The 27,038-nt window shown below is 36.5% G+C and overlaps 1 protein-coding gene across 3 annotated transcripts in view; it reads right to left on the bottom strand.

Moving 5' to 3' along the window:
* Positions 1–3,231: 3,231 nt before the first annotated feature.
* Positions 3,232–27,038, bottom strand: part of fynb (FYN proto-oncogene, Src family tyrosine kinase b) — a 94,502-nt gene continuing 70,695 nt past the window's right edge. The window contains exons 5-14 of one of the 3 annotated variants that reach the window (XM_067417421.1): positions 25,653–25,751; positions 24,399–24,502; positions 21,894–22,043; positions 18,841–19,005; positions 17,688–17,843; positions 15,193–15,372; positions 13,575–13,651; positions 10,506–10,659; positions 7,559–7,690; positions 3,232–4,445 (exon numbers count right to left, since the gene is read on the bottom strand). In XM_067417421.1, coding sequence (XP_067273522.1) covers positions 4,237–4,445; positions 7,559–7,690; positions 10,506–10,659; positions 13,575–13,651; positions 15,193–15,372; positions 17,688–17,843; positions 18,841–19,005; positions 21,894–22,043; positions 24,399–24,502; positions 25,653–25,751 — 1,426 coding nt within the window. In that variant the 3' untranslated portion in view covers positions 3,232–4,236. The remainder of the gene's footprint in view (positions 4,446–7,558; positions 7,691–10,505; positions 10,660–13,574; positions 13,652–15,192; positions 15,373–17,687; positions 17,844–18,840; positions 19,006–21,893; positions 22,044–24,398; positions 24,503–25,652; positions 25,752–27,038) is intronic. The other 2 variants (XM_067417422.1, XM_067417423.1) reach the window with 2 other exon arrangements.

Here is a 27,038-nt window from a genome sequence, read left to right as displayed (position 1 = left end):
ATCCGCCGGCAAAGAGTTAATTATCCGCCCTCATCACCGCCCGTGAATTTTATAAATGTCACAATCCACCTGTTTTAGCCACTTTTATGCCCGCGGGTACTTGACCCGTTGCAGGAGTATAGTCCAGCATCAACTGGACTATAGAGATGTGAGAGATGTGCTGTCATAGTGACCAAGTCCAACTCCCCACTGTGAAAATAGATGCTCTGCACAAGGAAGAGCTTGCTCTTCTTCCAGTTGACCCAAAGTTCTAATTCTGCTATGTGCATGAGGAGCAGGTCCTCTTGAGAATGAGCTAGAATTAGCCAGTTGACGAGGTAGTTGAGTATATGATTGCCCACTTCCCTGAGAGAAGCAAGGGCAGCCTCTGGGACTTCTGTATAGACGCAAGGAGCAATCGAGAACCTTGTACTGCCTGACCCTTGATTCCTTGAAGGCATACCGTAGAAAAGGACTGTTCCGAGGAAGGGTCAAGACATAAAAGTACACGCTCTTCTGCATGTGTCTCAGCGTGAGCATCTTGAACAAGAGTGTGCAGAACCTGATTCCGTACTCACAGGTATAGGATTGGTCCCAACCCATCGTTTTTTTTGGGGGGGGGGGGGCAAGATGAAGTGCTGTAAACCCCTTCATCTCGGCTTGTACAGGCTCTATCACATCTTTCTTTAAAATGACTGCAATAGATGCCCGCAGAACAGCAGCGCTCTCGCCTCACATTGAGGTGTCTATAACTCTTTTCTAGTTGCTTGTTGAAGTGCCTTTTAGGTAGAGGTGAATGTAGAAAAAAGCACAGACACGTCTTCTTGGCTCTGAACAAATCTGAATGAGTGGATGCATGCCACTGTAAGACAGGGGTCGCATTCAAATTCCACTCACCATTTCTCATTACCCTTTTCGGAAGTATCAAAGAAGTTTAGGGCTCCTATATGTGACCCCTAGTGTTGGTTTTGACACAACATTGAAAGTGACAGAGAGAAAGGGAACCATGTACTGCTTACATGCGAAACCAGCTTTAAAGGATTTAATTGGGAATAAGAAAGAAGAGCAAAGCTTGTAAAGTGTAAAATATTGTATTTTTTATTTCCAAATGGGAAATGAGTTAACAAAATGCCATGTTAAAAAAATGGGATTGCCAATGATACTTTTGAGGTGACTAACACATACAATACTGTTAAACCAACAGGGTTTTAAAGACGTTCTGATGAGCACTGTACAAACCAACAAGGAAAAATATATATATTTTGAACTGTTCCACTGATCCAAATGCATACAGTTTCATGTAGATTTATGTTAGGTAAATAATTAAAACAAATGAATCTTAAAAGTATCCTCCACAGAAAACAATAAATATCAAAACTAAGATGTGTGAAGATAGGGACCAGTTTTTGTGGTAGCCACAGAGAGCAAATGGAACCTGATTTTATTTGAATGAGGCTGTGTCCGAAACTGAAGACAGCTGCTGTGCTTACTAGCTGCCCAGTCAGTCAATGACCAAACGTCATTTCTGCATGAAGGTAACTGGTTTCAGGCACTATGATGTCATGTCTAATTATCAAGAACAAATTCAGGAGGATTTTATACATGACCAGGCAAATATTTCAATGCCCATTTCAAACAGTATCCTCAAAGGGACAACTTTGTAACTTATTACAAGTTACAGTTAAGCAGTTCATAGTAGTACCTAGGTTTGCTGTGGTAGTCAAAATTAGCGGTGTTACACAGTCTTTGGCCATAAAACAATTACAATACTTGGCCACTGTGGTACCACCCTGTACGATTAACTGAAAGTGCTCTACTCCATAAAGCACAAGCTTCTGAACTGCAGTTCAGTGCAGCAGGAGTCTTATTTCACTTATCTCATGGCACGAGTAAAAAAAGATGACTGACAAGACAATGGCAACATATTTGGTGCTCAAAATATCCTGGGCATCATTGACAAATATCTTATCTTGTAAAATATAAGGTCAGTACTGTGTAAAATCGTGAATTAGAAAGCGAAAGAAAAAAGCTCATTCAATACCCCTCCGCATATTAATAGCAGCTGATGCCTGAAATATTTCAATTGTTGCCTGGAATTTTACGTTCTGACTGGGTAAATCAACCTGCAGTAGATGGTATTGTTCAAAATAGAGCAAATCACCTCTTGAAAGTAACATGGTGCTTTTAATAAAGATTGTATCTATTACATTCTTATTAGTGACTGTTAAAAATGTATTGAATCTTTCAAGACATTTTTCTCAAAAATGTTGCTTCATCCAGTAATACAAAAAGTATTTATGCGTCATCAAAATGTTAATTTAAACCATTTTTAAAAATAGTAATTCTAATTCAATTAAACATTTTCAGAACCTATAGTAATGTAAGTTTTTTTTTATTTAGTTGAGCATATTAAGTATATTCAGAATCGCAGGAGAATCTTGATCTCCTGCAAAAAAATTAAAAAATAAATCAACAACTTGGTAAACCCACAGACTTGTTAACACTGTCACTAGCAATACCTTAAAGATACACTGTGTAACTTTTTTAGTTTATTCTTAGCTACAAACACTTAGTTCTTTCAAAAATATATGTGCTCATTAATGTATATATTTCACGAAAAATATTTTCATAAGTTTATAATATGCCATTGAAAATAAATACGGGTGAGGATTCGAATGCCGGTCGCCATGTTGCCCCTCCATCTTGAAAGTACATTAGCCAAAGAGGGACATACCCGTAAATTCAAGCTTCGCTTTTCGTGTTTAACACTCAATGGCAGTCAAAAACGAGGTCGAACTGGAAGCCATGTTAATCTTGGACTAAATCGGCCACCGTAGGAGTTAAAACAAAATCGGAATTGAGAGGAACAGAAACTAATATTCACTGGATTGTCATATACCTTTACACCGCTAGATGGGGGAAAATATCACACATTGTAGCTTTAAGGGTTCATATAATTACTTTAGGTTCCTAAAATACACCTTTTAAGAGTAGATAAGTTAGAAAGTTTTCCCTTTGCGGGTCCTGTCCCGGTGACAAGCAATGTTTTCTGACAGTGCTATACGCAAATTTAGCTACCTTTAACTCTGACTTACAAGATTCTCTTGTGCAGCAATGCATGGAATTAAGCTTTCATACAGTATGACCACACTTGTGTGCAAAGTATGATTCAACCTCTGGTAAAGAGAATGTTTTGAATTTCTACATCTGTATGTGAATGCAGCATTTTTCAGGCTTTGGACACAGCCGAAGTATGGGGTAAAATGACCTTTTAATGGACCTTTGGGGTAACAGGACCTGATTAACCATTTATCTTCCACCATGGAAAAACATCCATACATGTATAACCAAAAAATGGTAGCGGGAAAACTTAACAAGATACATTTTCTCCATGGAGATATGATGACGTATGGCAGTCTTTAACATTTGGCTGGACAATACAAAACTGTAATGTACATTATGTGTAAAATATTTTTTTTTAATAATAGAATAACCTCTAGTACTTTGGAGAGGACATCAAGAGATTAAAAAAATGTTAAATCAATTTAGTAGCTTAAGCATTGTAAAAAAATAAAAAAAAGAGAGAGAGAAAGAAAATAAATTAAAGAAAATGCAAGGAATCCATTTATCTTGAGATATTTTAAAACCACTAGAATAAGAAAGACACTCTGGACCTTTATTCCTCCATTTGGAACATGATCTCATCAGCAGAGGAGAGGACGAATAAAGCACATACATTCTCAAATCTCAAATATAACACGCAGACATAGAGATTTGTTTTATGCATTGGCACAGAGCCAAACCCTTCATAGATGTTTGGTTCATCCTTCATGAAGAAAGGGTTCCTCAACGCAACCATAATTGCTACTTTGCAAAGCAAAACAAAAAGATGAGCAGGGATAACAAAACAAAACATGAATGAAAACAAACCAAAAAAATAAACCATAAACAATGACCTTGTATTTACACTGAATACAGGCATCATTTCATTATAATGGTTATGGCCATAACCCTGAACAAAGCATTTCCACATCCTCCCCCCTACCAACTTTACCCACAATTCCCTGTTTACCTCCCCAGCTCGCTCATGTATAGACCCCGACTTGAGTTGAAAGTCTGTGCAAATTGTTCAGTCTTCAGTTGACTAGGGTGTGAGGCCATAGGGGAGTAACAGGAGTTTAAGTGAACTCATGAAGCTGTACATGCCTCCAGTCAGGAGGGAGTAGAGGGCACTTGAGATGGCCCGGGGAGGTGGGTTTAAAGGTTGTCTCCAGGCTGATATTGAGGTTCGGTTGCTGTGAAGTAATCTTCGAGGAAGGCCTGCAGGTACTCAAAAGTGGGCCGCTCTTCTGCCTCTTTCTTCCAGCACTGAACCATCAGCTCGTGTAGAGAGCTTGGACAGTCCTGGGGACATGGCATCCGGTAGCCACGCTCCACTTGTTCTAGTACCTCTCTGTTGTTCATCCCTATCAAAAACAAACAGAAAACTCAATAAGGGAAATAAGAATAAATTTCAGCAGAACAATGCTGTCAGTATGTTCATTTTAGCAGAGCTTTTATGGGTACCAACCAGCCGTAGCCAACGGATGGGCCTGACGACCATAGGCTCACCCACTATGATAAATAGGCCCCCCAGTTATTGTACAAATATTATATTTATACAAATTTCATTGTTTCACTGATTTTAATAAAACTACAAACATTTTTATAACATTTTAAATATTGTAATACCTAAAATCTGTGTTTGGCAATCAGGTGTTATTCAGGCTGTCTCAGGCACTTTGCGCCTGTGAGTTTGTGTTTATCCATTCAGTTATAATTTGCAGTTGTGTGTGAGAAAAACAGCAGCTATGCTTTAGCAAAATCTAAAACATTAAATAGTAAAACAGTTTTGTTCAAATTTGATGAAAATTTTCAAAAAGAACACTTCAAAAGTGTTATATTTGAAAATCAACAAACAACAAATAAAACAAGCAGCTCAATCTACTTTAAGCAAGATAGTATTGTGGCATTTCCTTCCTTATAATGACAGTCGTCAATAGCAATGTATTATAACAGCGCACATCCACGTATCACAACAGACGCTCTCCTTTCATTCATATGCAACTTGTGCCTATTTTTGATTGTATTGAAAATGAAATCAGAGGAATTTACTATTAATACTATTACTATAACTTCTTTTGATCATCTTGTCTGGACAACTGTTTTGTACACTGTATAAAATTAATTTATAAACAGGTGATTTAAAACATTAATCACAATTTAATATGTTCCCATAAGTATTTATGTGGTAAAGAAAATCTGTGTAATAAGTGTACAATGAATTTACATTATTAACCATTAAATGTCCCCCTTAAAGGGTTAGCTCACCAAAAAATGAAATGTATGTCATCAATGACTCACCCTAATGTTGTTCCACACCCATAAGACCTCCGTTCATCTTTGGAACACAGTTAAACAAATTCGGAACACATGGACAGTATAGTGTGCCTACACTTAGATACGCTGTCGGACTAAATATACAATATTTTACACTGTGTTCCGAAGATGAACTGAGGTCTTACGGGTGTGGAATGTCATTAATGACATCAATTAATTTTTGGATAAACTAACCCTTTAATATTTATATTTGAGCTTGTTCTTTCATCTTTGGCTCAAAGTCACTTGCTACAAACTTTTCTTCATGTAAGCTTCACTTTAATTTCAATCAAGTGAGATACAATAATCAACTTAAAACATTTGTGTCAAATTATTTCACAGATGTAGCTTTGGTACTGATGTCAAAGGCCACTTGCCCTGCGCTATACACTGAAGACGACACAGCAGTTTCCTCCTATTTACCTCCAGTGTCTTCTTTTAAAGTTTCATATATATATATTTTTTTTTTGCATGTTCTGATTAAATTTCCCTAAGGACTTTTGTAAAAGCCAAAATATGACCATGGTTGCCGTATGCCGCGAGTGTAGTCGCGATTACCTCAGCTCTATTCCCAAGAGCTCATCAGCTCATTTATCTGACTCCTGCAGTTAGTGCTCAGTGCTGTGATACTCGCGCGGTGACTCACTCATTATATTTAACAGACACGTTCAGTTTTTAATTGTAGTGTCTTCAACCCAGTCACAGTAATCCAGTAGCAGTGGCTTTGGGAATGGCCTCACAGGGCAGCGAAGCATTCTGGGAATTGTAGTCTTTCATCCCCTTGAGACACAAATACATTTTCTGTCTTTTCTCAGTCTAGAAGGCACCAAATTCAAAAATAATTTCACATTTCTACTACATTGATGACCCAGTTTAAATACAGATTCATCTTCCCAGCGCTGAAGTACCCCTTTAATCATCCCATCCCTATTATAAAGCTGAACAACAAATCAGAATTATCCATTTAATCAGCCCACGGATTCATTGAATGCAAAGGGATTATGTTGGTTTAGGGATTTAGAAAAGAAAAACAAAATACTGGTAACACTTGTTTCCAGCTTGTTTCTATATAAGTTTTAGTAGCTGACGTGTTAATGTAGTGCTAGTTATCTATTAATAACAGACAATTATTCTAAAGTGTTAGCAAAATAATTGCTTTTAATTGACTTGCTACTTTATTTTATTTTATTTTTCAGTTTTATTTATTTATTGTTGTTGATTTTTTATTATTTTTTATTCTGTAGCACTTTGAGATTTTGTTTAATATAAAGTGCATTATAAATAAAATTTATTATTATTATTATTATTATTATTATTAAAATACTCAGAATGCCTTTGCAACCATTTAACAACAGCCTAGTATTGTAGTAGCTTTTTTACACTGGCATGTACTACTACAAAAGTCTGGTTATTGTTGGAATTTATTTAGTGCTAAAGAAATGTAATCACTTTTGAAAAGGACTAAAAAAAGAGATTAGTCAAAACGTCAAAAGTTAATTTTGCAACAATGACAGGAGAGATAAAAACAGACCAAAACTATCAATCAATATCAGATCAACATTTTTGAAGCTTTGAGGGCAGGACAATAAGACCTGCTTCTAAAGATTAGGGATCTTGGAACAACACTGCACTTTTGAAGCCAGAAGATTCATCATGATGAGGGACATGACCACATTTCAACAACACAGAGAAAACGCCTCAAACATCTGTGGATGACGCAATACTGTTGACACAATGGCATTTCACGCTTCCCCCTTCATTCAAGCTGAGATCACATTTTTTGTTTTGTTTTTATAATTTGTGCAGCTCTAAGTTCACCCATGGATCACCATCTTTAGTATATGTTAAGAGTCATTAAGGGTGGTTCACAAATTTCACACAGATACTGAAAAATACTTGATCTAATTACTGACCCACTGCATTCCCAGTTCTGAAAAATGTAAAGGTGTGGAAAGAGCCCATTTGAAATAAAATATATAAATTAAATCTGAGAATGGACATGCCTCTCCGAAATTAGTCAACGTGTATGTATCAAGCTATGTGGCAACACATATTTAAACAGCTTTAAATGCAAGTTATCATTTTTGTTTTGTTTTTGGCCAATACATGTACATCTAGTGATTATACTATATTAGAGCAGCAAAGCAGTTTTAAGATTTACCTGGATATGGAACTCTGCCTTTAGTGACCAGCTCTGTAAGCAGGATTCCAAAAGACCAAACATCGGATTTAATGGTAAACTTCCCATACAAAGCTGCCTCAGGAGCAGTCCACTTAATAGGGAATTTAGCCCCTAAAATACAGACATGGGAGAAAGAAGATTCATTAAAATTTATGTGAGACCATTTCTTAAAAAAATTCCAAAGTCAGTCATCATTAAAGACTTTTAAAGAAAAAAGTAAAAGAAAGAAAAACAAAATCACTTTTATTGTTAGATGTCTTTTTTTCACCTTTATTGGACAGGACATTAGGGTTAGAGACAGGAAATAATCAGAGACGAGAGGAAAGGAAAGGACCTTGAACCACCAAATATGTACTATTGCTCTGAATTGAAATTTATTTTCTTAACATCTGGATGTATTGTGCACAATTCCTTTGAGCTTGTAAAAAATATATATTTTCTGCTGATGTTACCAATGGTGTGTGCTGACCAGCAATATTAAAGTTCACTTTTCACAATCTAATCAAATCTCAAACTGTAAAATCAAGTCCCATCCAACATTAATTTCAGCTGAATATCTGAACTTTTTTTTCAGGGATGGCCAGGTAAAGCTCAGTGGTTTCACTGGGGTGTGTAGCAACTGATAATGTAATAACTTCCCACAATATAAACACTCTACATAATGTTATATGTATTAAATTATTTTTGTTATAAAATGTTCAAAATGTAATAATTTTCTCAAAACATAATACCTTGAGCTAATGTAATGATTTTTACATTATGAGAAATGTATTACATTATAAAGTCGCCAAAACAAAATCTAAATCTAGTCTACTAGTAGCAGTAGTAGTAGTAGTAGTAGTAGTAGTAGTATGGGCAAACTCGTCCTGTTCTGCAGAGTTTAGCTCCACCCTGATAAAAGGCTTGCAACCTTCTAGTAATCCTGAAGACAAATAGCGGGTTCAGGTCTGTTTGATTAGTGTTGGAGCTAAACTCTGCAGGACTGTGGCCCTTTAGGACCGGAAGTGCCCATCTCTGCTCGAGTCTGGGACAGGTCCCTTTAACTGTATACTTTATTTGCATGATTTGTTTAAGGTCTTCACCCAGGTGATTTTATCTAAAATCTATATAAACTACAATATATCACTGCCTTATTTGGACTTGATGACTGCAGCAGCCAACAGCACATTCCCAATAAAGAATCCTGCTGAAGATTAAACCTGTCTCCTGGTCTTCACTTCTGAGTTTACTACAGATTTCATATGGAAGATGCTTCAAACTGAGAGATCATACATACAGTAGTTCGAGTCAAGTCAAGTCGCTCTAGTGAAAACCTTGATGTTATCAGCTCATTTCAATGTATCATATAGCGACAATGTGGGCAGTAGTGAGACCAGTGATGGACACCAGGACAGTAGTGAGACCAGCGATGTTGTATGGTTTGGAGACAGTTGCACTGAGGAAAAGACAGGAGGAAGAGCTAGAGGTAGCAGAGCTGAAGATGTTGAGGTTCTCTTTGGGAGGATGGGTAGGATCAGGAATGAGTACATCAGAGGGACAGCACATGTGAGATGTTTTGGAGACAAAGTTAGAGGTCAGGTTGAGATGGTTTGGACATGTTCAGAGGAGGGAGAGTGAATATATCGGTAAAAGGATGCTGAGGTTAGAGCTGCCAGACAGGAGGTCAAGAGGAAGACCAAAGAGGAGGTCTATGGATGTAGTGAAGGAGGACATGAAGGTAGTTGGTCTGAGAGAAGAGGATACAGACGATAGGAATAGATGAAGGCAGATGATTTGCTGTGGCGAACCCTGAAGGGAACAGCCGAAAGAAAAAGAAGAAGAAGAAGATATAGCAACAATGTGGGCAGATCAGTAATAAAGTTGATACAGTTAATTTACTAATTAATTTTATTTGGATATTTAAAAACTTTAGTTGAAATTTTAGTGTCCTCAACTGAGCAAGCCAAGCCAAAGGAGACAAGCCAAGCCAAGCCTTAGTTCAGAGACACGTTTAACAGCCTCAATGAGTATTTGTTTCTGTGCCGTAAGAGTTTTAGTGCGTGACATGGCTTTCCATGCAATCATCGTTCCTATTTTGTTATTGCATTTTTGTGTGGCATTAATTATCTTCCATAGACATGGAGTCTCCGACACAAACACAACCTATCCATACCTTAAGTGTAACTGATAGAGCTTCAGTAGCCTATGACCAATCCATATAGCATAACACTGCAAAATAAAAGTCTTAAAAGTAAAAAAAATGCAACATCATGTTCATTTATATTTTCACTGCCGAGTAAAAATGGATATGCATATTTATTTGTGCTATCACAGGAAATGTGTATATCACAGAAAACAGATCTATGTATAATACAGTATTTTATCATTTTGTTGTTGTTGTGCTAAACTCGAATGGGTTTTTACATTCTACTGTGCTACTTTTCCATTGCTTTAAGCTTCAATCAGGGGTGGCCACCACGTAGCTACACGTATGACCTCTTTTGTTCTATAAAATTAATTAATATAATTAATTCATGTATTAATTTTTAAATTAATTGTGAAACTATTTGTTTTGAGAACTGACAGATTTTGGCACCAACAATAGAGTTGGGTGGCATAAGGTGGTCTTCCTTCCACTTGCCCTTATTTAAAGTAAATTGTGACCTTTCAGGTAACTTTTTTCCCAAGCAGCTCCCTGCCACAAATTCTTTGTCTGCTATCTCTCTGCACCACAGAAATAGGATAAGCGGTATGTCAATGAAAAAAGATTTTTTTCTCCTCATTTTTTTCAGGCCCCCCCCAACCCCCACACAGCATGTATGTTTCTTAATGGTCTGTGAACACTGTACAAATATGATCAATAAGTCATGGCAGCTTGTGATTTTACATGTCTTTAACTCAATATAAATATGATGGATAAATGTGATTTGTGGCAAGTGTCTCTTACCTTGTCGGGCTGTGTATTCATTGTCTTCAATTAGTCTGGCCAGGCCAAAGTCAGCGATCTTACACACAAGGTTATCACCAACCAGAATGTTAGCAGAGCGCAAATCTCTGTGAATGTAGTTCATCCGCTCAATATAGGCCATGCCTCCAGCCACCTGAATATACAAATACTTACAATGAAATCTGCTGAGCAAAGTCAAATAAATCATCCTTATGCTGAGGTTACTATATGCCAAACTAAGAAAGATAGCATTCTGTATATTACAGTACTGATACAGTACCTGCATAGACATTATATTAACTTCATGAACATAACTGGAACCTGAAAAGATTGTTTTCAGACTGAGTAACCCAAAGCAGTTATTTTTATCCTGCTGTATTTGTTACATCATTGATCAACAGTGGCCTCAAAAAGTATTTTAAGCAGTACACCTATTCTTGCATCATTAAAGTACAGTACTTTTTTTTTTTAAATCTGTAAATGGTTTTCTTGATGTGTTATCTTTCTTTAAAACGCATGGGGGTTAGCTCTTTTCTTATCGAATGCAATGACATTCAGGAGGGATGCACAGAAATTTCAGCTAACAAACATTTTCACCTGAACCAGTTAATTTCGGTTTCGGGGGCAAATTGGTTTAGGAGGGCCTAAATCTAACAGTACAAGCCGTTTAATTAGCGTGTCTCTGATGGTAGGTTTTCACTGTGTTAAGTGAGTATTTTGTGCACAAAACAACAGTTAAAGGGGTGGTTGATTATGAATTAACTTTTTTAATCTTTAGTTTGTGTGTAATGTTGCTGTTTGAGCATAAACAACATCTACAAAATTACGACGCTCAAATTTCAACGTAAAGGGATACATTTTCTTTTAAAGAAATTAAATTTTTAAAACAATGAATTTTAAACAATAGATGTTTTTTGGCACTCTTTAATACACTGTGACAGATCCCTGTAGTCACCTCAGTTCAAGCGGCAGCACGGATCAAGTGCACATGAACCGATCATCTCATCCCCTTTTTAGTACTTGTTACAGAACAAAATTCACATGGGTGACCCTAGTGGTAATCGTGGTAATGTAATGGTGGTAAGATTTGGGAATCAAAAATCGTTTCCAATTCTGCTATCAAATACTTAAGGTCAGGAACCTTAAGTATTAGAATTTAAAATTTCACTTATCGATTTCTTTTGTGTGCAATCTAATATGACTTTAAACCATTCAAGCGATATACCTGCACATTGTTTTCTGTGCTGCACACATATCCAAAGCTCTGTTGTTGTTTTTTTCAAATGAAAAATTCCATAGGCTAAAGTTTCTAATGTAAGTGTTCTTTAGCCTGTTGATTGTTATATATAAATGTTATATATAAAGGTTTAACATTTTTTTAACCTTACTGGACTTGAAATTAGGAATTGATAAGAATTGGAATCATAAAGACACATTACAACTTTACAAAATTAATCTAGTCTGATTTTTTACCTCATGAAAGGTATTCAAATGTCCATAAACTCATTAGTTATCTAGAAATAATAACTAGAGAAAAAGTATTTTGCTAAATATATGCACTGTATTACATATTCATTATATATTTTACTTAAAGCTACACTGTGTAATTTTTTTTATTTATTCTTAGCTAAAAACACTTAGTTCTTTCAAAAATATTTGTGCTCATTAATGTATATTTACTTCTTTCAAGTAATTTCAAGTGTTCTCGTAAGTTTATAATATGCCATTGAAAATACATACGGGTGAGGGGTTTAAATGCTGGTCGCCATGTTGCCCCTCCATCTTGAAAGTACATTAGCCAAAGAGGGACATACCCATAAATTCAAGCTTTGCCTTTCGTGTTTTAACACTCGATGGCAGTGTGTCGAATGTGAAGAGGGGGTTCACCATGTTAATCTTAGACTAAATCGGCCACTGTAGGAGTTAAAACGAAATCAGAACTGAGAGGAACAGAAACTATTATTCACTGGTTTCATTTTTAGTGAATATTAAGCTCACATGGGGAAGACACTGTGTATTTGTTCCTTCATTTTATCACAGATTTGTTTGTAAACAAGAGACTGGATTTGTAGACAGGATTAGATTACATGAATGAATTAAGCAACATATTGTTTGATATCTATTGTGTGTATGTATCTAACTGAACAAACCTTAGCATTTCATTTATGTTGTTACACTTCATTTATGTTGTTACACTTCATTTATGTTGTTGTTGGTTCATTGTTATTCGGGATCAGACTCTGGTATGTTTGGGCTGCCAAAGACAAATGTCACAGGGGCTATGTGTTTTTCCGACGGGCTACCAAAACGTAATCTTAAATAGTGAAATAACATTTCTTTCTTGATGTGTGTTGTTCACTCTCTTGACTTGGCGCGCGCGTGTGTGTGTGTGAGAGAGATTTCAATCCATTGTGAGTGGATGGGAAATAAATCATTGTGTTTGTTTGATAAAGTTTTGCAAGCCCTATAACAAGTCATTTTGGTTGCTGTTTTCCCACACTCTTTCAAAACAAATCCAATATGTACTGACGAGGGAGCTGAAGCTCATTAAATATGCAAATCTTATCCAAACCTAGCCGTGGGTGTTTACTTCCAAGTCTTCAGTGACCATAAAAACGGAGCGTGCAGGAGAGAGACTCAAAATTAAGGTAGAAAATAGCCTATTACTTATTCGTTATGATGTTTTTGAATGTAAAAAGCACACAAATATTATAAGCTGACATCAGGCAACAGTATATCATTTTTTTTAAAAGGCAGTTCATGACACCTTTAAATGTTTATATTTCACCAACAAACATTTAAATCGCACATCGGGCAGTTTTTATTAAGCAGTTTATGCTATTTGAGTGTTGATTATTATATAAGTTTGAAAAATTAATTGATTGTTTATTTTTGTTTTTCAACCAAGTGCATCCTGAATTTTCTGTTTCGCTCAGAATTTAAACATTTAGTCAATTTTAACTGGACCATTGTGGACCATTTATGGACCATTGTAGATGAGGTTTATTTGTATTTAACCTGGGACATTCATTAGAAGGACCAATTATACAGAGAGTGATGTTGTTGTACCTGGGCAGCCATGTCGACGAGGTTGGGCAGTTTCAGCCCCCTTCCCTCCCCATCCTTCAGGAAATCTAGAAGACTTCCTAAAACATGCAACATGCACATGTTAGTTTAACGGATACAAGGGATATTTCTGCTACAAGATCATGTTTATACATGCCAGCATAATCACTTATAAATTGTAATTAAAATCATATTCCTATGTTGTTCTGAAATAAGTGTCTGACATGCTGTTTACATTTTCTACTGTTAACAAAATGAAGCTCTTTCCATAGAACATCCAGACCCTTTATTGAAACTAAACTTCATGAAGTCACAACCATTAGCACATTAAAGGGTTAGTTCACCCAAAAATGAAAATTATCTCATTAATTACTCACCCTCATGTGGTTGGACACCCGTAAGACCTTTGTTCATCTTCGGAACACAAATGAAGATATTTTTGTTGAAAGCTGATGGCTCGGAAAGGCTTCAGAAAGGCCTCAATAGGCATTCAGTACATTCCCACTCACAAGACCCATAAAGGCACTAAACACATCGATACAAAGTACATCTCGCTACAGTGGCTGTACAATAATGTTACAATGCGCTGAAAATTGTTTTTGTGCACAAAAAAAATCAAAATAATGACTTTATCCGCAAAGTTTTTTTCTTCTGTGTAGGTCTCGGACGTGAACTCACGCGATAGCGGCGCTCCTCCTCTTCCGGGTCATGTATCTGAATGGTGGATCTGCTTCATATTCTCGCGCATACGTTGAGTCTACGTCAATAACTTGGAGGATGAAGTCGTTATTTTGATTTTTGTGCGCACAATAACTATTTTCGTCGCATTGTAACATTATTGTACAGCCACTTTAGTGAGATAGACTTTGTATCAATGTTTTTAGTGCCTTTATGGGTCTTGTGAGTGGGAATGTACTGAATGCCAATGGAGGCATATCTGAAGCCTTTCTCAGCCATCAGCTTTCAACAAAAATATCTTAATTTGTGTTCTGCAGATGAACGAAGGTCTTACGGGTGTCCAACGACATGAAGGCGAGTAATTAATTAAATAATTTTCATTTTTGGGTGAACTAACCCTTTATCATATAACCATCAGCATTTCCTTTACTTATTAACAGCTCTTAGTAAGCAGTGACTTGGCTGCCCTGATGACTGACAATAAGAGTATAGAGAGATTAGCAAATCATAACAGTGTCCACTTACATTTAGAACTACATTTTGTTTTATTATTTGGATACTATTTTACTTCTAAAACCTTTTCTTCCAAATGAGAGAGTGGATTATGGTCTCGGTTATGTTTCTGATGCTGAATAACATATGTGGAGTTCAGTCATTTTTCCATCCACCGTCCATTAGGTTTTCCTACAGTATTAGGTTAAATGTCTGTTTCTTCCATTACAGCTCTTCAAATTAAATTTAGGCCACTATAATTTCTTTTTCTTTCTGTCCAAGTCCTCAAGTGACAATTTCTGAGGTTAGAACATCAACCTTCAATCCTGATTTATCTTTAATTGGATTTTTTTTTGGTCAGGCCTACAAAACCCATCAGTGCTGCTAAAATAACATTCTATCCTCTGTTTAAGGCATTCTCTTCACTTTTATAATGGGAACAACTGCTGACCTTTGCCCATATACTCAGTGACAATGTAGATGGGCTCCTCAGAAACGACAGCATAGAGCTGCACTAATTTATCGTGTCGTAATTTCTTCATGATCTGTGCTTCCTCCAGGAAGGACTCTGGAGACATGGTTCCGGGCTTGAGGGTTTTCACAGCCACTTTGGTGTTGCCATTCCATGTGCCTGACAGCAAAAACCACACAGTTGACAGTCAGTACAATAGCACAAAGTGCCTAGAAGAACAGCATGCCACAAAATAAATTTCATGCGATATTTAAAATCTCTTCATGCAAAATCATTTTGCAATTAAAACAGCCATTATCACACTAGTACACTCATGTGGGATTTCACTAAGAATCAGTGTATAGCATCGTTCATTTGAAGTCACTTTCTGTTTTGTTTTAGTGTTTTAAAATGAGGAATTATTCAGATCAGGTAACAACAAAAACACAACCAAATTTGTGCTGAAGGCAATTTTCTGAAAGTGCGCTTGACTGCATGGTCTAGTTTTAGTAGTTACAACATTTGATGCACACTGCAAAAAACATTTTCATATTTGATACAATTTTTTCATTGATTTAATAAACGTATTTGAAGATATATTCTGTAAAAAATGTTTTATATATTGCTCATGCAATACAAAGTATATTTTGTATTGCAAAATATTTTTTGTATTTTATATTTTTTTATAATACAAAATATTTTAAGTATATTTCGCTTACATATTGTTGCTTTATAACACAACAAAAATAGTGATTGAGAAAATTATCAGAACTTCTGCTGGTCAATAGAATAGATTACATTATACTGTACTTGTGATTTGTGGCTGTTTTTCTGCAGGAATTCAACAGACAGAAAATAACATTAGCTGCTTTTCCAACGTTGGGCCAAACCGCTCTCTTTGCTTAAACGTTCCATTCCGTGCCGATCTGGCCCAGCCCAGCTGTTCCAGATATGGTTTCATATCTCAGCCAGCACAGTTAGACGACAATTAGAATTCAGAGCAGAGAACGGTTTGTAATCATGCTGTGCCGTTCCAGGCTCAAGTGGAAATACAACGTTGAACCATTCGGCCCGACGGTGGAAAAGCAGTTATTGTTAATTTCCCAACACTAGAAAATCTAGAAATCTGCTTGCCTTTAAATGACACTGCAATTGTGGATATTCAATTTTTTTAATTGTCAATTTTGTAATCAGACACTGCAATGTTTCCTCCTATCCTACCTCAAGATGGTACTGAAATGGTCTGATTACATCAGATGCAGAACTTTTTTAAATTATTATTAATAATAATAATAGTATTATTATTATTTTTTAAATCCACTGATATGTGTTACTCTGCTCATTAAAAAAATAATGCCAGCAGTGTCCTAAAGGCAATAATAATAATAGGCAGACTTAGAATTTTTTTGGGATGCACATCTACAGGGAAGTTATGGGGAAAGTAAGAGATTTAACAAGATCGCTTGTGATTAATAGAGGTGTGGAAGAGTAGACAAATTCTCCTGGGGCATTAGTCATAATAAACACCCATGACTCAACTTGATACTTACTGTTCTTATTCTTACCTCCATTCAATGACATTATAACCAAATGTAGAAGAATCACATAAGCTCTTACTTTAATTATCAAAATTAATTGGTATGTGTTAAATGTGTGTACAATTTATCTAGTTTATCTCATGTAAAATTTGTTCTTGCAAAAAATCTAATTTAATTAGTTACTTTTGTGCACCATTTGCAGCTATGATGAGTTCACATATTCATCTAATCCTTGGCAATGGTATGGGTAAATAGAAAGGGCTTGCTATGTGTAATGAAGAGGTAAGGAAGCCCCTAAAGGGACATGGTGATGGAAAAAATATGAGATGGGAGGATAAAACATTTCAATGCTTTTGCGTTTGCTCGCAAAGTTTCTTGCGAGAGAATGCAAAAGCATTGAAATATATTTTTTCCATCGCCATGTCCCTTTAGGGGCTCCGTAAAAAGATGAGATCACTGGACTTGATACAAATAGCTCTTGACTAATTCATTAATGGAAGTTAAGGGAATAGTTTACCCGAACATTTAAATGATGTAATTGTTTGCTCACTCTCACGCCATTCCAAACTGAAATTTCTTCATCGTTACACTGTTCTTCTCCAAAGGTTTCAAATTTCAGACAGGATTAAAACAATCCCCCTAACAAGAGGGGTTGTCAAGCAGAACCGTGGGACTTGGGACATACATACAGTACTTATGCAGTACTTTTTTCCTTTCTGGAGTTTAAAAGTACAATTATGATTCTTTAAAAGAAAACTTTTTGATTAACTGCTCCAGTTGCTACTGTTCTAACAACATTAGGAAAAAAGGGGGAAAAGGTTGACGGACTTTAGAAGATTGCCATAGCAATGAGGTGAGCAACCAATATGACTGGATTAGATGAAAATGCTTCTCCCAAAACTTTACTTCAAACTTTAGGGAGGTCAGAGAATGTGGGAGAGGAGGCAACAGTCTTACCACACCAAACATCAGCGAAACACCCGGCCCCCAGCTTCATGTCCAGCGTCAGAGACTCACGGGCGATTTCCCAGGAATCATGGCTAAGTCCCACCGTATCAGGGGTGTAGTCTATGCATACACCCGTTAAATTATAGCACAAACCATCTGCACTCTCTATAGAGGGGAGGAGTAGAGGGGTTAACTAGCAGGACGGCGGGGGAACATGCAATGAGAGAGAAGGAGTGTGGCTATGTTGTTCTGAGAGGGTCGCTCACTTCATGATGTCTGAATATATCCAGAGATGGATGTAATATATACAATTCTTTCTGTGTTTGTTCTTATTTTAGGTAAAACATAACTTCAGCTTTAACGAAAACATTAGGGTTTTGATGCAAATATTACCCTTTTTGCTCTGACTTGGTACATTTTTTATCTTCAAACCAAACGTTAAAAAGTCTAAATTCCGTCTGGCTGGTGCATTTTCGTAATGTTTACAAGTTAGGTCAGTAGGTGGTCTTTTCGTGGCTGTTTGAACACATTCAACCACATGAGTGTCTACACTACTAAAGCAATCTGGTAAAATGTGTTTTCTACTACCTCTGGAAGTGGTCGAAAGTGGACAAGCTCAAAAACTTTTTAGACCCTGTTTACGTTGTATTTAGCATTGCCCACTTGTGATCTGAATGTCTAAAACACATCTTAATACTAGGTGTGAACTGATCTAAGTGTTCATTAAAAGAAAATTCCACTCGCCTTTACTTTTCTATTATGATGTATATACAAGTGAAAAGGCTTCTCGAATGAGAAAAAAATGTAGGGTGGGATTTTGTCTAACAGGAATTCATTGGATTGTTGTTTGCTAATTGCTGTTATTATGTGATTATGAGGGAACATAATGACTTGTCAATTCTGATTTCATAGAGACAAAAACACAACATTCAACACTGGAATTTTAAACATTCCAGAACACTGGCCCAGTTTACTTTCACTGTGTATTAAAGAGTCAGCACAAATGCTTTCGCTAGAGCTGAACACATACTGAACCAAGAAGATCTGTAAATAAATTAGCTTTCACATCCAGACATTTGTAAAGTGACTCCGCACTCACTTTGACCTCACTCCATCTCCCTCTCTGGTCGGTTGTTGCTAAGCACAGTGGGAGGGGTCATACCCATCCAAACCTCCCCGAACTGGCCGTTGCCCAAGCGCTTTATGAGTTGTAGTGACTCCCGTGGAATCTCCCAAACATCTTTGGTTTTGACAGATAGGTCAGTGAGCCTTGGCATCCCTTTGTGGCAAGGGACGACCAAGCGACAGCAAAGCCCTGCTGCCCGCTCTGAGCACGCACACAGACACATAGAAATATACACAACGCCAGAGAGAGAGAGAGAGAGAAGAAAAGCATCAGAAGGACAGAAGTAAGCAGAACAGAGTTTCAGCATGACACCTGCAAACAGAGTGCAATATGCGTAGCTTGTGAGCCATGTTGCTTTTTCCCAGTGGCCTATGCACTAGTTTATGAAACACTGAATGTTACTGAACGCGTGTCAATGAAAATGCTCTTTACTGTGCGACAAAGACTTTTTTCTACATTATCTTGAAAACAAAAACGACAACAACTAAACCTGGTAACTGATGAAAAACAGTGATGATTATCAATCAAACATTCAGGCTGAACTGTCTTATAGCATCTTTTAAGATGTTTGCCGCCTGATTTTGATAGTTTTGGGCATGCTAACTGGACTTGTTTTGACATTTAACACAGAGTAAATGTGTGATATTTTCCTACAACACTACAGTAAAGTTTACTCCAGAATGTAAAGCCAAGATAATAGAATACTTGGCACTAATAGGTGCATCATTTTAGGAATCGGTCGTTGAGTACCATCTGCTCTGAGCTTGAGGAACCCGAGCATGTATCCGGCCTCATCAGCCATAAACACCATGATACTCTCACACATGGCAATAAAAGTGTGATGATGACATCGGGTTCACTGGATCTCGGGGCTTTCACACTTTTTTTGGTGCACTTGACTTGAGTCTGATGTCAAAGTCTGTTTGGCAGTCACTGATTTAATCTTTTGGGTTAAAGAAAATTTCAGTATGGGTCAAATTGGTATTAAAATAATCATATAATTACTGTATCATATTATAGTATAATGCATTACATAAAGGTTTAGTTCAACCAAAAAAGAAAATTGTCATCAATATTGTTCCAAAGCCAAAAGATTTTAGTTTATCTTCAAAACACAAAATATATTTTAAATTAAACTTCTGTCTCCTCATTGAAAGTCCAAAACTTTATTAATCATAAAATTGATTACATGCGTGACACATGAGAACAAATCTCATTGTTCCTATGCATCAATCAAGCACATTTGCGCTTCTGTTTGCCGTGCTCTACTGTGTGTGTTGATCAATGTTTATATGGGAATGAAAGTTCTTAATTAAAACAGTTTATGATATGAAACGATCTGTTCATAAGGCATGAATTAAAACGCAACAATATATTTATGAACTTTCTGAAGTATTAAAGTTTTGGTGTAATGGACATTCAATGAAGGGACAAGAATCTCTCATATTTCATTTAAATTATTTTTATTTGTGTTAAAAAGATAAATTAAAATCGCAAGGGGTTGGAACGACATGATGTTGAGTAATAGATGACAGAATTTTCATTTTGTTTGCAGTGTAAGGTGTATGGTTCCCACAAAATGTGTCTTTTCGTCTAAAATGGACAGGAATTGTTTTTAAAAAAAAGGATCACGAAGGTCTTGTAGCGAGATGTTGTAGAAACCATGTTAATTTAAAACCGTTAATTGTGGTTTTAAAATTACTTAACAAACACAGAATTTTTTCAGCAATTTTTCCATAATAAAAAAACAAAAAACAAATAATTTCTTAATTTCTACATGTTCTAACTGGTGATCATTTGGGTTGCCTGTCTTTCATGGCATGCATCTTCTGCACAGTTTGCAGTGCAGGCTGCAATGTTAATTACATTATATTTTTTGTGCACATTTGACAGTAGCTTGAATTGATTGTAGTAGTAGCAGCTTGATTTTAGATGCAGGTGTAAACAGTAACATTTCTAAAAATAATAACCTCATTTTTATATGGTAAATTTTAAATATTATTACTGTTTGAGTTTTATTAAAAATAAACTTTTGTAGTAGCATACATTTATATCACCACACATTAAGCACCTCACTACCATGGTAAAATGTAACTATATGGTTTCTATGATATTTGTATGAAAAACTGTAGCTAAATATATTTAAGTATAAATGCACAAACACTATAGCTTAAATCACAAAAATACTGTTCTTATATTCCATTACTCCTTTAATACATTTAGTACATGTCTACATTAATGATATAATAAAACTCAATATGAATATCCCACATTTCTTTCACAATACCATGGCACAGTTAGTGTTACTACAGTAAATGCATGGTCAATTATGGTAATTTGTAGATTGAAAATTCTTCTGACTATTGTTGTGTACAGTTTTTCTCCTGTTTGTCAGCGCCGTTTCATCTGGCTTTAAACTAGTTTAAATCTAAATCAACAAGAGGGATAAGAGGTAGGTGGTGGAATGGCACTAAGGTTTAAACCAAGCAATCGAAGCAAGTGTGAAACTGACTGCAGTCTGGCTTCAAATGCACTGCTGCAACAGGGTGCATTGCCAAGACAAACACAAGGCTCTGCTGCTGAATCTGAAGCCGGTCAACAATGAGGAAGTGTTAAGCTAAAGCAAACAGCCACCTTAGAGTAGCATCAACAGAGCAACTGACACTGATACACAGTTAAGGTCACCCTGATGAATGTATTATTATGAGTATCTGTGTGCTTGTTCTCTGGGCTCAATATGGGATGTCATGGAAGAAACAAAATGCACACGCTATCTAAAATCCATACGACTCATTCTAGATGCATTAGCGGTCAATATGTTAACTGGAGCACAGACAAACAAAGTACATCCTATTGAGAGAGAGTGAGCGCTACTCAGTTGAGGTTTTCTGTGGGAGCTACAAAGGCACTGTGAATGGCTTTATGGGATATAACCATGCCTTTGAAACTCTAACAGGTATCTAACAATCTTAATCTTGAGTTAATAAAATATCACCTACAATAACTCTGTGTCAGAATTATCTTTGTCAGAGCTTCTGTGTATTGGGTCTGTGGCATTGGGAGAAGTGTGTCTACTGTATGCGTGTTACCCGTGTAATGCTGGACCAGCTGTTGAAGGGTCTCAAACTGAGCTCTAGTGGTGATGTAATATCCTCCACTGTCCAGTTTACGGATTTTATAATGTTTCACATGGTCTCCCTTCACATCATCCCAGTCCCGGATAGACAAAGAGAAGGCACCTGCCAAACAGACACACAACAGAAGCATTGCTGTGGTGCAGTAATTTTGTGCAGTGTAATAAATAATGTAGTGTAGTAAAGATGGTGTTGTATAATGAAGAAAATTGTGTTGTGTAAGAACTGTTGTTGTGTAGTGCAATACGGTTGAGAACAAAGAACCAATTATTTGTCTAAATTTGTTTAAAGAGTAGCTACTGGAATAGAATGATATTCCGTAAATTATTCTCGCACATGCATTCTTCTAACGATGCGGACAGAATAGAGTGCAACAGGCAACGGCCTTTATTGCAGAAGTATCTGGGAGTCCCCGTTAATGTTTCCAGTAGCAAATGATAAAGTCTTTATTAAAGTGTTATAAGCCATAAACTTAACCAATGAGCTATGAGGTGAACTGAAACATTACAAACTTAAATTTGAAGCAGTTGAAAATTAGGACAATAACTATAATCTGAATTATATAATTGATTTTAAAATGATGGATACATATACAAACTATTGATATAAAGATGCTTATATAAATAATATAGTTTATGTTTATTGCAAAATATGCAAATGTATACGCACATTTAAGTAATTTGAGATTGTAGAGAGATTGTGACTATTACATCATGTTTCATGGGAGTCTTCACTCTACTTGGTTTCCATGCTCTACTTATTCAGTGGCTTCTTTAATAAGTTTTTAGTTTTTTTTTTTATCGCATTTTAATTGCATATTAATTTTTGACCTGAGAACAATGAGAAGTAATTTTTCACATGGATTTTTAGTATACCATTGAATAATGACTGAATACGTAAGCTTAATCCACAAAATGTTGTTTATTTATTTCAGTCCAGCAGACCAGTGAAATGTTTGCCATTAAGTGTAGCAAAAGCATATTTGTGATATTTGAGGCTCGATGTGCTGCGGTGAAACGCAAATTCCTTGTTGTATAGCTTGCACACAACCATGCTCTTGTCGACGCTTCCATCCTTTCGTTTTTTAAAACAAAATTTCCCATCCACGGGGCCAAGCAAAGTGGTCTCATCAGCTTCTTCGTTCATGTTCACTATGGTTTGTTGTTGTCATGACCATAGACCGTAAAAAAAAATGTAACTCGTGAACGCTAGTTGGTGTTCCAGTATAATTGGTCCGTCGAAACTCATTCATTGAAAAACATTCCGCGGTGCAAAAATAAGTGTGGTTAAAATTATGTTATTTATTTTTTGCGTAATTAATCTTAATTAACACATTAGAGTCCCGTAATTAATTAATCTTAATGCGTTAAAGTCCCGGCCCTAATAACTAATTTAAATAAATAATAATAATAAATTATTGTTTTTTTCAAATGTTGCACGTCAATAAAGAACGAAATATTCCACAGCCTATTTTGCCATCAATACAGGCAAAATAGGCTGCAGTATGGTCAGTACTGGCTGCAGAAACAGGCTGCAGTATGGAAGTGTGGTTAATATTGCCAACGTTGTCTTTGCTGTAACAGTATATATTTATGTTTAACATGAAGTATAGGGCTTCCCTGTACGTCACCTAGCAGCAGCAGCAGCAGCAGCACCAGCACCGCGTCAGACACGTTTCGGGTGTGCAAAGACATAGAAACCGCCACGCAACCCTGCTGACACGCCACGCTCACGCCACACTTGCAGTGGTTTCGGAAAAATGTGCACTAGGTGGTTAGCGAATCACAAGACACTGCGCCATCTAACCATTCTGAGCTCATTGCATATTTTTGAGGGACCGCCTACATAGAACCTTTGAAACCATCAGAAAGTTTTTACAAGGAGGGACAGAGCACCATTTTTTTTAAATGAAGCATGAACACGTTACAGTGCACCCCACAAACACAATCAAGCCTTCGAAAGAATGGGTTAAAACCCGTTAACACCAATTATTGGATTGCATTTATGACACCTCTAAAAAGGAATTGTTTTAAATGCTTTTTTATGACATTATCTCACCATTTGTCAATTAAATCTTTTTTCTTTTCTTTGTTAAAAACATTATTTTAGTGCTAAAAACTATTCTATATAGAATTGTTAAGAAACCAGAAATGTTAAAATGATAGCTCACCCAAAAATAAATATTTTGAATTAATTTACTCATCCATATGTTGTTTAAACCTATATGTATTTATTTCTTGTGAAGAACACAAAAAGGTGATATTTTATTAAATGTTTAAACAACACTGGGCTCCACTGACCTTCAAAATATGGAAAGGGGGACAACAACTTTGAGATATAAGGGTGGCTAGATGACAGAATTTTACATTTTGGGTTAACTGGTTTAAATCTTTATGAAATTGCAGTAAACATTTGCATAACCCAGTATATGGTGTACAGTAAGCGAGTGCTGTTTATTACCTTTAGTGGTTTCGCTCTCACGGATCAGGTAGGTTCCACGTGGGTTCCCTGTTGAAAGAAGCTGCCTCTCTGCATCCTTACGCCCTAACTTTCCAAAATACCAGCTGAGAGACAGAGAAATCATAATTTCAGATATTCAAATATCAGAATTCTTTACCAGATGTCTACATTTTGAACCATCTTAATATTGTTGATGTTGAACAAGTCAGGACTGTTTAGATCTTTCTGTTTGTAAGATTGAATTATTTTTGAAAATGTTACTGCATTTATGTTATTCATAACGTCGAAAAGGTTTTACAGCTGTATATGTAAAAAGGCCTTTCAAATGATATCAGAAAAATTCCAAAAACATCTGCAAACTTGCATCACTCAAACATCTCCCTCAGGTTAAAGTTAAACGTGTTAGACTGAGCCAGTATCTGACATCAGTCTGTTTTTTGACAATTTAATGAGGGAAAAAACTGACATCATTAACCGATGTTGATGACTTAAAGGTTGACTACAAGGTTGTTAGAACAACAAAAGAGGGAAATTGACAGGAACATTTCTTTCTTTTTTTTCCCTTCATGTGGTGTCATTTTTGGTATAAATCAAGATGCAATCACATTTACTGTTGCTCAGTGGAATTTCAAAGGCAGAATCCAGTCATTCCAGTAGGAAAATATGGGATATAATACAGTTAAAATGGTGACTGATGCATTGGATTACGGTAATTATATTATTTTAAATATTCCATACGAAATAGATCTTGGTATATTTATATTTATATATATATATATATTTTACTCATATGTACTTAGCATGTCATGAATTTTAGCTAAAAATGCAGGGTTGCATTGAGGCATTTATGAATTCCCTATTCAGCAGGTGGTGCCCTTTGAAACCACCTAGTTCTGCACTGCCTTTATGCATCAGATATGGTTGAGCTTGATAAAATGGTAAAACATGGGACAGTTTGTGGGAAGTGTATTTGTACTTTGTCCCTAACAACAACAACACAAATGTTGCCTAGAGATAACATTCAAGCACCACCCTGTACTGCAACTGTCTCTGTCTGGATTCATTTACAGTAAGCTGAGGTTTGTCAAGCATGCTATTGAGGGGTCTCTGGGTTAAAGTAGGAGTGATCAGCATGACATCACTTTACCCCCACCCTTAACACAGCCGGCTTGTTTAGATCAAGTGTATTTCTCCCCCCCCCCTCACACCACACACACACACACACACACACACACACACACACACACGACTTACTCCTCAGCCTGGATTGAGTCCACAGGGGCGACGTAATTGCTGGGAATGTAGCCGGTTCCTCCTGTAGTGAGAGAGCGGGCGTCCCACCAATCACCCTCACTGAAATAAAGAGACAAAGACAGAAAAAGTACACATACACAGAGATTATTTTCTTGTCATGGCGAGACTAATTATTATTTTATTTTTTAGCAGACTTTCCATGAATCTGTTATTCCGTATGTTCATCCATCTGTTCATCCAATGTGTCCATTCATTCATTTATCCATCTAGCATCTATTATCTGTTTGTTTATCCATCCAAATCATCCAGCCTTCAGTTTGTTCTTCCATCTAACCATCCATATGTTTAGCCATTCATTCAGTCATCCATCATTCCTGTCTTACTGCAATGTCAACTCAACACACACTATACTTCTACCTCTTCACACAAACAGAAACAGGTTGTTGTGTGAAAGACCGAAAGGGCAGAGGCAGGTATTACTAATGGTTCTTTTCTTTCTTTGCTTAGATGGACCAATAAATAGAAACACCATAAGAAAGGGAGAGATCATTGCTGGCCTTTTCAGGTGGAGTGCTAGCGAAATCTTTCTGAAGGAGAGAGAGATTATGTGTGTTTGAAAAGACCATTCCTCTTTTCCTTGAATACTTGCAATGATCTCTCTATCACAGTGTACAGTATATGTCATTGCCTCACATCGGTCCCCAACAAACCTTTCAAAATCCCCACAAGTAAACAACCACATCCACAACACGCACCATTTCACAAAGTGAACAGTGTGGAAAAACGATCTGCCTACAGCTGATCTGTACTTTTGTGAATGTCCCATTTATTCTATAACGTCCTACTCTCTTTAACATGCCCTTCATGTAATACCCCCTCCCCACTAACCAATCTCTTCCTCTCTCAAATAGCCCGGGCTCTTCACAAAAAATGTAATTTCCAAGAAAATCCTCTCTCATCTTTTTCTCACCACACACACACACTTTTTAAAGTAATAGCATGGCAGGAGAAGAGCAGTAGTACGCAGTACAGGTTACATTACTGCCAGCAGATGGTGCTCTATTGTAAAACATTTTGGCAATGTACACAATGCAATACAGGCTTCTAAAAAAGTCCTCATGAAATCAAAATAGACCCTATTTACTTTGTTAGCACACATTACAGGTCTAAGGGTGAACAATTTTATCTGTGAAAATTAAAAGACAGAACAAATTTGTTTGTCTTAGTAATCTTTAATCAAAATCTGAAAAGTTACTTTGGTCTGGAATAGGTCTGGAATAGTGTTCCTTTTCCGATGAGGTCAGTTTCATGGCTTGGGTTTGACTATCCTTTACCTCTCCCCTCCAACCGTTAGTCTGTTATGACCAAGAGATGGAGAGGAGGAGT

The sequence above is a fragment of the Pseudorasbora parva genome, chromosome 15 (assembly GCF_024679245.1).
Source record: "Pseudorasbora parva isolate DD20220531a chromosome 15, ASM2467924v1, whole genome shotgun sequence".
NCBI lineage: Eukaryota > Metazoa > Chordata > Actinopteri > Cypriniformes > Gobionidae > Pseudorasbora > Pseudorasbora parva.
This window is presented reverse-complemented; position numbering and strand designations above follow the sequence as displayed.